Below are 11,976 nucleotides of genomic sequence, written 5' to 3' on the forward strand. Positions count from 1 at the left end.
ACTTCTGGCGACGCTGTTTGCCCAAGCCCACTGCGTTCTCAAACACTCAACACGACGCCTCTAAACCAGGGGTCGGGCAACCTGCGGCTCTTTTTAAGGGACTGCTGCTTCGTGACGGTCATTTATTAAGGACCACCACCGTCTCGCATTCACCGCAACGCATTGGCGGCGGCTCTTGAAAATATTGACTTGTTTTTTTATTTACCGAATTAGAACAAAAATGCCTCTTCTTGTTATTTCCGTTTGCTCGAACCTGATCCGCTTCCTGTCGCTCCGAGTACAAGCCTCTCCTCCACGCTTCTTTGAACAATTGTCAGCTCGTGTAATGTTTTCTTCTTCTTTGACAATATCCCCGTTTACCGAGCCGTTTCGCAGCAGGTGACGGTACAACGATTAAAATGTATCTTCAGGCATATTCGGTCTATCGCTTTTCATTATTACGTCCACTACTTGATGTCATCATTTATCACGCCAGTCTGCCTTCAATAACTGCCCCAAGGTACACATTACTCCGATGGGTGCTTTACCTGGGGTGCATGCACCCCCCTGGGGGTGCGAGATGCGCTGTCTGGGGGTGTGAGACGTGGCCAGATGTTTTCAGAAGGTAAATCATCGAAACGCAAATTAAGCACGGGCACGTAAGTACAACTTACTTTGTTTCATCAAACCTACGTATTTATTAACATAATGATTTTTTTTAACGATTGAGGCAAGGCTGCAGTAAAGGTTAATAACCACTGGGCTAAACAGATGTCCACCAATATTGATGAGCAAACTTGGACCCTTCATTTTTTGTATTGCTCATATTTATCTTGAGCTTTAACTTTGCAGCCTTCTTTATTAACATCTTCATAAAGTTTATAACAAAAAATAACGGGAGGGGTGGGGTGTGAAAACCCGTAAATTAAACGCCGATCGGCAGGCTCATAAGTGCCAATAATTGGCGTTGGTGTTGCTAATGAAGTGCAAAGGTCTGGCTCCCGGAATGATCATCTGACGAGTTCTTGCGCAATCACAGCGCCTCTACGATTACCTTCCAGGGTCCACGTGACGGCCTGAAATGTATAAAAGCGTGGCCAGCATTTGCCGGGAAAACATTTGCCGACACCACGGCAAGGTACGGTAAGTGTGTCTGTGAGTGTGTATATACATAGGGAGCGGTGGTGTCGCGGTTAGCGCACTGCACTTTAAACCTGGCGACCCCAGTTTGATTCCCACTCACGGCCAACACCTGTGACGATTATCTGAACCGATCCTGAGCCTCCCCTAGCTCGACTCATCCTCAAATGAGAACCTGGTGCGGTGTGTGAGCATCGCTACTGGGGAGACAAAGGCGGCCGGGCGTGGTGCTGGCCATCCACTCCCTCGTGTGCCGTGCCGGCCTTCATAGGTGCTCGCTAACAGCACTTGCCCCAGCAGTCTGTTAAGGCTATATAGGGGATCGTTGTATATACATATACCTTTATATAGTAAGGTTGATTGTTGTCTCATTTCGAACGAGAATATCTAATTTGCATTTTAATTGAGTAATGAGGTGCAATGATGGGAAGCTCATCTGACCTGTTATTAAGCGATGCTCGTGTTGCATTTTTTAAGTGTTTATCGATGAGAAAAACCAAAATGCTTGTCAGTGATGTAGCTAGATAGACCACGCCATGGAGTGAAGAGATCGTCGTGCATTCACATTTTACAATAATTTCCTGTCATTTACAAACCAGTATATCAATCCACTATAATTGCAATTTAGTGCTAATTAACATGAAATATTTATGCAGCACACATTTTAATCTGTTTATCAGATACACGCTTTGAAATACAATGTCAGCAATTGGCTACATTTCATCCAGCAGTGAGCACAACGTGCTTCAGGATTTGTACCATCAGAGCAGGGTTTAAACCAGTGGCCCTTCACCTGGCGTGCACGCACCCCCTGGGGAGGGGGGGGGGGCGAGATGTCCTTTCTGGGGGTGCGAGACATGGCCAGATTTGTTTTTTAGAAGGTAAATCATCGAAACACAAATGAAACCCTATGTATTTATTAACGTTTCCATGTTTTTTTCCGGTTGAGAACCCGAGGGGTGCAAGACTGCAGTCGAGGCTGAGAACCACTTGTTTAAATTAACACCGCTGACCAGCGTGAAAGAGGAGCCAACATACACATGCATGCATGTATGTTGGACTTTTTCGCACGGCATGTAGCCCACCGTGCTCATCGGAGGTGCGAGAAATACCATTTAAAGGAGCCCACTAGAGCCCCCTCTCGCAGAGGGCCCTTCCGCCAGCAGTGACGTGGCCGAGCAATTGCAGGGCTGCGCCTCGAACCTTTCTCTCTCTCTCTGCCCCCCAGCGTTAAACGTCGACCATGGACAACGGCAGCGACGTCGTTTATCTCGCAACCTTCGAGGCTCCCCACGGTGTCCAGCTGCTCATCTTCAGCCTCTGCCTGCCCATGTTCATCCTCACAGTTGTGGCCAACCTGTTGGTGCTCGCCACGGTGGTGGCCTGCGCGCACCTGCGCAAGCCCATGAACATCTTCCTGTGCAACCTCATGGTGGCCGACGTGATCGCCTGCGTGAGCAGCGTGCCCAGGCAGCTGCACATCCTGTTGACGGGCGACGGCCGCGTCGCGTACACGTCCTGCGTCGTGCAGATGTTTTGGGTGCACTTCTTCGTGCACAGCGAAGTCCTCACGCTCGCCGCGATGTCCGTCGACCGCTACGTGGCCATCTGCCGCCCGCTGCGCTACCACGCCATCGTCACGGCCGGGCGCGCGGCGGTCGCGACCCTGACGACGAACGTCGCTGTAGTCGCCGCCGTGTCGGTCGCCACCGCGCTCGTTGTGCCGCTAAAGTTCGCGGGGGACGATCGGCAAATTCAGGGCATTTACTGCGACAGCATGGGCATATCGCGGCTATCCATCTCGGACACGCGGATCAACGACCTGTACGGCCTCGCGCTCACCGCGGTGTTCATCGGCGTGCCGCTCTGCGCGATCGGCGTCACCTACTTCAAAATCATCCTCGAGTTGAAGAGGTCGAGCGGCGACTTCCGCAAGAAGTCCGCGTCCACGCTGACCACTCACTTCCTCGTGCTCGCCGTGGTCTTCACCTCGCTCTTTGTCACCATCCTCCTCCCGCGCCTCGTCAAGGACTTCCACGGTCCGCAGGTGCGGAACGCGAGGTGCGCCTCCCAGTTCGCCATCTTCATCATCCCCATCGCCAACGTCACGATTTACGTGTTCCGCACCAGGGAGCTGAGGGAGGCGATGCTCAGGTGTTTGAAACAGTCGCTCCCCAAGGCTCACGTCCACACGGAACGCAGCGGCAGAACTTAGGCCAGGGTTAATTTGAGTCATTGACCAGGGGTGACAATGTTTGATTTTGTTGTACTTTATCGTGAACAATCACAATCACGGCCGGTCCCCAGTTTCACGGCGTTCGCCGGCATGGTGACGTAGGCGAGCGGTTTCGCATTTGCAGAGGTACGTGGTGCGAGACCAGTTTGCGTTATCCCTCTCCCCATGGTCGCGTGGATTTTTTTCTGGGTCCTCCGGTTTTTTTTCCCTCCACGTTTAGAATCAACATTACGGCGTTTAAGTGTTATTTGGCTGCTATACATTTCCACGTGATAATACGCCACTTCGTCGGGCTATCATTTGTGATAGCCAGGTCGCTTCTGAAAAAAGAGCTACATAGCTCAGTGGACCTTACCTGGTAAAATAAAGATAGATATAAAATTAGTGGTTCATTCTGCGGCGAGTGTATTCGCCACACAATAAGCACACTGTCTGCATCACGGTGGACGTTTAACGGTCGTGATGAGCCACATTTGATTAAAACAAAAAACGTACCAGTAAATTATATGATTGGGGCAAATCACACGGTAACATTGCACCCACCCAGCAGACAAGACCGATCTGTATAGCTAACAAAGTGTAAACATATAGCATCTCGGTGATAGCCTGTGTTCTATAGGTATGGCACTAATACCATATATAGTTACTAATCAATAGTAGTCAATACATGATACTGAAGTTAAGTTGATTTAAACTTCCTGCCTGCTGTTATGTTATATTTGTATCGCATAAAATAAACACATAGGTACTATAAATACATTTTAATATAAATTATAAACTGAGAATACATATTTTTCAGTCGCTGAATTCTTCAAATATCAAATCACATTGGTCCAGAAACTAAAACAAAGTGTGTACATTTTCTTTTCATTTAAACTTACATTGGTGTAGGTTGGTGTATATTTGGATTTTGCATGTTCTCCCCCTGGTCGCATAGATGTTTTTCTCCGGGTCCCCCGGTGTTTCCCTCTGCATTGAGAAACATGCGTTAAAATTATTTGACTGCTATAGATTTCCCTATAAGACACTTTGTTGCGCTATCATTTGTAGGCAGGTCGCTTCTGAAAAATAAGCTAATAGCGGAGTGGACTTTACCTGCTAAAATAAGTTTCGTTTTATTGTACATGGAGTGATCGTTTGTTGTTGTAACGCTCTGACCTGCCCCATACTATACTACTCTGAAAAAGAGCTGTATAGCTCATCCCTGCAGTATAAATATTCTGATTCTGGAGTAATTCCTTGAGTGGGTATCACGATGCGCTATGAACCCGGTGACCGGAGTTCAATTCCCAGCTATGGCTAACATAAGTGGCAAGTGATGTCGGAACCAGTCCTGCCCTAACCATCACCCTCTCCCCTTCACCAACCTACACTGACCAGCGTGAAGTATGATAGAATATGAATGAAAAACTATCCAAAACCGAATGCTATTGGTAGGTTTTCATTTATCTCTTTGAGAATGGTTGGAATATATTTTGTTCACGCAGAATTAAGTAGATTTCCATTGCCAATATGAACCGATTTTTGTGTTTAGTTTGTTGTCCTTCCCCGGAACCTCCGATTCGCACGGTTGGCTACGTACAGTGCGAAATAAGGTCAATATACATGAAATATATTTATATAAGAAACCATTCCAGTTGCTTAAATATAGCATTTTGAGTTATTGTGCAATATGGAAATGAATAAAACAATACCCCCGTGAATACTGGCACAATCAAATATTTTCATTGAAATGTAAAATTTTACGTGATTTGAGTTGGCTCAATTTTTTGTTGCCATTATGGACAATGGCTTTGTGTGTATTTTTGTATTGTTATGGATTTGTATCTGTTATTATGGATGTTTTAATTGCTACTGGCAACCCACACGTCCTTTGGACGTGACCGGCCAGCAACACTTTTAATGTTATCTCAAGCCTTTTCTGTACCTGTTACCTGTTAAAGCCTTTTCTGTACTATATAAGGCAATGTTTCTAGATTTCCCCCTCTGATTATCTATATATATAAAATCGCAAATCTGTCTGTCTGTCCGTCTGTCTGTCTGTGTGTGTGTCTGTCTGTGTGTGTGTCTGTTTGTCTGTGTGTCGCCGGACCATACGCAGTTTCATTGGACGGCGGTTGCCCCTGGCAACGGGTAGCGACGCATTCGCTGCGGGGTGGACGCCATTTTTAATTCCCGTAAAAAATATGCGCACGCATTAACACGCGACTCTGAGGTAAATTCATCAAAGTTTCACGTCCTCTTCACTCCCCCACCCACCACAATGTGTGCAATTACTATTATAGGGTCGGTAGATAATAAAATTATAGCGATTAGACGGTATTATTGTAGCGCGGGGGGGGGGGGGTAACGGCCCCTGTACCCAGCCTCAGCCGGATGGGCAATTTAGGCGAGGCTGGAGGCTCTGCACGATACTAGGCCTCGACACCCCACCACACTATAGGCCGTACATATTACTGCACAGCGGCCCAGGAGATCGTGGCTGGGGGGGGGGTAGCAGCCCATCTGTGTATATATATGTAAGGTTATTAAGAAATATATTTTTCACCCGGGCAACGCCGGGTACTTATGCTAGTATTTCTATATTCCTATCCCCTCTTCTACCCCTCCCTTCCTCTGAATTCAACCCACCGTATCTCACCCATTTCCCTGCCCCTTGTCTCTCTCCCAGTTATCTCTCTCGCTCTCCTCTTTCTTCGTTTTTTTCCTTTCCTCTCCAATGTACGCCTTTTCACGGTCTCCTGCCTGCCTCTCTCCCCTCCGTCTCTTCCTGCGTCCTCTGTCTCCCTCCCACACCTCCCTCTTCTCTCTTCCTCGATCGCATTCGGACGGGTTGCGGAGGCGTGACCGGGGGGCGTGACGCTTAGGAATGTCGGTGACGTCCTCGTGCTGTGATGTCACCTCCGGCCAAACGCACTTCGCTACGTGCCAGCCAGGTAGACAGGAATCCAGGCAGGTGACGGTTTTTTTTTCTTTCTGATATACAGGTGGTCCCCGCGTTTACCACACAATGGCGTTTCCAATAGAAGAGTAGAAACAAGGAAAAACACCACATGCCGATGTGTCTTTCCTTTTAACAGCCATATTTATCAGGATTAAGATGTAAAAAAAATTTCACAAAAACACACTGGAGAATAACAAAAGTTCCACGCCAAATCGCATCGATAACCAAACTGTTCAAATATGTTCAGTCATGTCAGAAGATGCGTCATAAATTGATCCGTGGTGGCATTATTGCAACGTCGTAATCTAGTCGTAAAATTGACTGTGGTAAACCGGATACCGCCTGTAGAATGATTGTGAGGCACTCTGGCATTCTCTGCAGCAGTACTACGGAGTACATTATCTTGTACTATATATGTATGTGATGCTGTATAAGTGCCTTTTTCAATACAATACACACGGGATCATTTTGAGAATAAGGTATCAGTTTACACATATATTAACAATGCATCGTTTCCAATTAAGGACGAGGATTCATGTCCCAAGAAACACGCAGCACAAATCACTTCGAATATCTATTTGTAAAATGAGAATGCATTATTGATTCATGATTGTAGCAAGACGACCTGCAGCAACGATAGTTATGGATGTGCAAGAAGGAATACAGAGGCTCAACACACGGGGAATGGCTCTCATTATTGATAAGTGCAGCTCCCAGACTCGTCAACCTGCATATTGTCTCCCCTTCACTCTCTCTCCATGCCCCTCCTACAACCTTCCATGGCCCCTCTCAACTAATCCCTACTTGCATCCTCTCCTTCCTCTGACACGTTCCCACCCTGTCCATGGATGCGACGGCTCTGCTATGTTATGCCATTTTGCTAATGGTTGTGTCGACAGGTGCTGGGCCAGTCCCTGGCTAACACTGCTCAGTCGATCATCCAGAAAGCCACACGACTCTCCCTCCAGCTACCAAGCAAACTAATATGTCTTGTCCTCCACCTCCAAGCTGATGGATCGTGCCGTGCTTGCCAGACTTTCCCCCCATTATCGACCCCCAACTGCCTCCCGAACGAGCCGGATTTCGAACAGATCGTTGCCTTCCAAACCCTCATAGAAGCTGGTTTACAGCGTCAACAGAAGACTGGCGAAGCAACGACTGAACTCTCTGGTGCTGCCTGTGGCACTCTTTGGTATGTATGTGTGTTGAACTTATTTCGCACAGTACGTAGCCAACCGTGCTAATCGGAGCTGCGGGGGATAGGACAACAAACTTAACACAAAAATCAGTTGTAAAGAAATGCTATTTAAATCTAAATTTAACAGTGCATAGCTCCACTGGCTTCCAAATATCAGACGGAAGAGCGATCTAGACGGCCGCCGAAGGGCATCTGAAAGCGTGCAATGCGGTGACTTCCTTTGTTGGACGGTTAGCCAGAAGCCGCTGTTGCAAAGATGACTGTGATGATGATGGTTGATGCTCCTTGACGAGATCAGCAAAGGTGTTGTGGTTCATTTGTGGCAAGCACTTTGTGTGTAAGGAGTGTACGTTACACCTAATCGATGCTCAGCAACGGTATTGTCAGGGTGAACACGGTCGCAAGAGGATTATGAAAAACGGCCTCCCTCTAGCCCAGGGGTCGACAACCCGTGGCTCAGCAGCCACATACGGCTCTTTAAGGGCTGTTTCGTGAAGTTTTCTATTGAAGGACCGTCTCGTATTTACATGCATTGAAATATTGAGGTTTTTTTTCCACCGAATTCGAACTTATTCCTCTTCTCGTTCTCCTGGTTACCGACCCATGCTCTAGCCTGTCTGCCCATGCTCCCATTTCTAACGCTTTCTTCCAACTGTTCTACATACCCCCCCTACATACTCACCCTCATCCACCGCGCCGTCCCTCGCCATCCATTGTCACTTAACCATCCATTGTCACTTAACCATCCATTATCAACTTCCCCGCCGATCCGTCACCGCAACTCCTCACGACTTCACAATCCATTACTCCACTCTCACCACCAATGGATTTCGCTGTACTTTGGTAACGTAAAAGCCCCCTCGCACCAACATAATAATATACCAGGCGAGCATGTGTGGCACATGGTGTCAAGAGTCGGAAAAGAATCCACCTCCCCCCCCACTCTATTATAATATTATTCAGGATACTACAAGCTGCATCCCCAAGCCAGAAGTGTTGACGAGAGCTCAATACTTCCCCGAGCAGGTGAACACGCCGCAGGCCCTGCCCTCTCACGCCGTGATTTTGGCTAGAAACCAACATCAGATTCACAGCGGTGAAGGTGCCGCCAATCCGCGAGGCAGGCAGAAACGGGCTAAAGTAAATCAAGATTAAAGTAAAAGTGTTACTTTTTGCGTACATGAGCTGAGGTTCGAGCTTGAATACCAAATTAAAAGAAACCTACCTGCAAGAAGTCTCCGAGTCCATTTGTTGTGCACGCGTTGACACCTGAATTGAATGATTTTCTTTATTTTTAAACAATCAATGTGTAGCCACCGGACTGGACATACGCTCTACAAGTTGGGAAGTGTTACACATCCCACGGTGAGCAATTGCACGGTGAGAGTGTACTCCTTGGTGATGGTGTGCGCTGTTCGTGGGAGCGGTGAGCGCCGTTGGTTCGAGCTCGGATTCCCGTGTTCCTATGGGCCAGCACCCCTTTAGACCTTCCTGCAATCGAACGTAAATCTGCCTAATCATCGGTTAGATTGTCATCTACAGTTGATCATCAATAATTATCTGAGACCGCGCAATAATCCAGCTTCCAACATTATCCGGAGGTCCCAGGCCGATCCGGCGAAACCGGCAAAACCGTTCCGAAGGCCGCAACCAATCCGGTGATCGGCGCCATGTGCGTGACAAAAGACTAGGTGTGCTTGATGTCGGTGTTAAATATGATATATACAGTGCATTTTACACTACATACAAATGAAACAAAGAAAATACTGCACGTATGTACATCACCCCATGCGGAGTCTTCGAGATTGCAGTGGTAAGTACGGCACAGTAAATACGGTAACTTTTAAAGTAGGATATTTATTTTTGTCTATTTATATGTTTATTATGCCCATTTCATTTCGTAAACAAATATAAAACACCCCTACAATGTACAAGAATGTGCAAAAATAAGCTATTTGAAATTATTACGTGAAAATCCGGCATCCCCTCGCTCCCAAAGCCGCCAGATAAACGTAACAGTAATGTTTAGTTAACATTATGATAGTGGTATTGGCGGTGATTATTTGAAATGTTAAATATCATGAGGCACTATATAATGTTGGCACGATAATGCTGTTACAATCAGCGTATAACCAGTGCACCTCCGATTAGCATGATTGGCTGTGTACGATACGAAAGAAATTCAACAAGCCTTACACACGAGTATGCACACGGCCTTAAGTTAGCCTTGTTTTACAGCCTTGTTATATGTTATGATTGAATTGCAGTAATTTCTGTGAGCGATTTCAATGGCATGGTTATGCAAAAATTATTGACGGTAATGCCTACTGGTGTTTTGATACACCGTTTGGTTTCAGACCCCACAGGGTTAATTCAATTGAGGAGCTGTTTAGTACCACAGATATTGTAAAAAAGACGTTCCTTATATCTGAGTCAAATTTATATATATGACCAAAAGGCATGAAGGTACATCTGAACCGTGCGAGGAGGGCATCGAGGGCAGTCTGGAGAGGCGTCTATGAACTTGGTTCTTTTCTCATTGGTCAAATAGGTGCCGTGCATAAATTTGAATTGGATGAGATTTAGTAGTAGCGATCTTGGGCCAGAAAAAGGGGCCCGCCAGATTTGGATCAATTTACGCTGGGGGATATTTTGGCCCAGAAGTTTATTCCAGAGTTTTCTAGTGGTAGTTCTAGTCTGAAATCCCTCGCCGTCCACGATGCACTATATTGACTTTCCGTGTCTCTAACCAGTCTATTATCATGCATACATAATGGCCAAAGTTCTTGTCTGGGGTTTTGGTGATGACGTCCTTGATCTGTAGGTTACTAAATAAATGTGTCTGGGGAATGTTGTATCTTGCTTGTAGCTGTTCCAAAGGATAACAAGTTGCCTTCTTCGGACAGGAGGTCACCAACTTTTTCCAGTCCTGCCACTTTCCAGCTGGGCTAACTTATTTCCTTTCCCCAATTTTCAACGGAGGGTTATCTAATAGCAGGGACAATCTAAGAAGGGGCGTAGGGAGGGGAATATTTTTGTCCCTACATATCCCCAGTGGAGAGGAAACTGTCCACACCGATTTGATGCTCAGGGGCATATCTTTGGTCCATGAGAGGGAATTCTTAGAAAGGGACCATGGACTCACAGACCCCTCCTCCCACCTTTTGCAGTATTTGAACAGGTCAGGGAGAGCCATGCTACCTGCCTTCGCAAGGAGGGTAAGGGGGTGATAAAATATATCTGCGCGAGTTTATGGTTCCAGATGAAGGAGATATGTGAGTGGAGTTTTTTTTAAAGAAGGGTCTTGGCATCTAGGAAGGAACCGTTCGTAAGTGGCGTAGGGGTTTTGGGAGAGCCATCATTTTAACCAGATGAGCTCTGTTGTGGAGAGAAAGGGGCACGAGTAAGGTGACAATCTCCTGTAGCAAGGAGGGGACGTTATATTTGAAGAGCGATGTTAGAAAAGAGGGGATTGTCACTCCCAGGCATTGATGTGGGTTTGGCACCACTTCAAAGGGGCATCAAACCCTCTGGGGGTTTCGGGGAGGTAGGGAACAGGGGTGTTAGTTCCAATTTAGCTGCGTATAGCTTGTACCCCGACGCTCTCCCGTACTTCCCCCCACCAGAGCCAGAATGGCGGGGATTGAAGTCTTTGGATCCTTAAAGGTGATGAGGACATCATCGGCGTACAAGTAAATTGTATTCTCCATTGCTCCACAACTTACCCCTGAGATATGGTAGCGACTCTGGATACCCACATTGAAGGGCTCCAAGGCCAAAGTAAATAATAGTGGGGGGAAGGGGGAAACCCTGCCTCATGGCTACGCTTTAGCTGAAAAATTGGGGATGCCAAGCCATTCGTGACCAGCATAGCTGATTGGTTAGCATGTAATAGTCTGTATATGTCAGTGAATGAAGAAGGGATGCCACATGTATCCATAAACCGGAATAGGAAGGTCCTCTCCACCCTGTCAAAAGCCTTTTCATCATCTAGGGTAAGGGCATAGACAGATCGATTGTCATTTGTGGGTATTTCTACTGTATTGACCAGGGCCTTCGCGTTGTTGGCCAAGTCTCTGTTCCTGAGAAGTCCCGTCTGCGCTTCGCCAATGGTCATCGGAAAGGCCCTTTCCATTAAATGTGCGAGGATCTTGGAGAGGAGTTTATAGTCAGTGTTAAAAAGTGAGATGGGGCTGTTGTTACCTAATTCATCCGCTGGAGTGCCCAATTTATACGAGACTGAGATCCTGGCTTCATTCCAGGTTCAATCGAGATTTTAAAGTGCATGTGGGAGGAAACTGGAGCACTCAAAGATAACTCACACGTGCAAAGGAGCAACAATCTAACCCATACAGATAGAAGAGATGGGAGTCCACAATTGTTGTACTTCATTCTCTTCGAAAGCCACGGTAGGCACCTTGACGGGGACGAGAAAGGAGTTTCACAACTAACAATCACATCACATTCCAAGCTGACGCC

General features: G+C 46.9%; 1 protein-coding gene across 1 annotated transcript; it reads left to right on the top strand.

The window, feature by feature from the left end:
• Positions 1-2,362: 2,362 nt before the first annotated feature.
• On the top strand, positions 2,363-3,334 carry LOC144948822 (olfactory receptor 1M1-like). Its single transcript, XM_078878473.1, has one exon. The coding sequence runs from the start codon at positions 2,363-2,365 to the stop codon at positions 3,332-3,334; it is 972 nt and encodes a 323-aa protein (XP_078734599.1).
• Positions 3,335-11,976: the final 8,642 nt, after the last annotated feature.

The sequence above is a fragment of the Lampetra fluviatilis genome, chromosome 51 (genome assembly GCF_964198595.1).
Source record: "Lampetra fluviatilis chromosome 51, kcLamFluv1.1, whole genome shotgun sequence".
Lineage (NCBI taxonomy): Eukaryota > Metazoa > Chordata > Hyperoartia > Petromyzontiformes > Petromyzontidae > Lampetra > Lampetra fluviatilis.

Excerpts from the sequence above, each read along its gene's own strand:
- LOC144948822 (XM_078878473.1), top strand. The coding sequence starts at position 2,363 with ATGGACAACGGCAGCGACGTCGTTTATCTCGCAACCTTCGAGGCTCCC.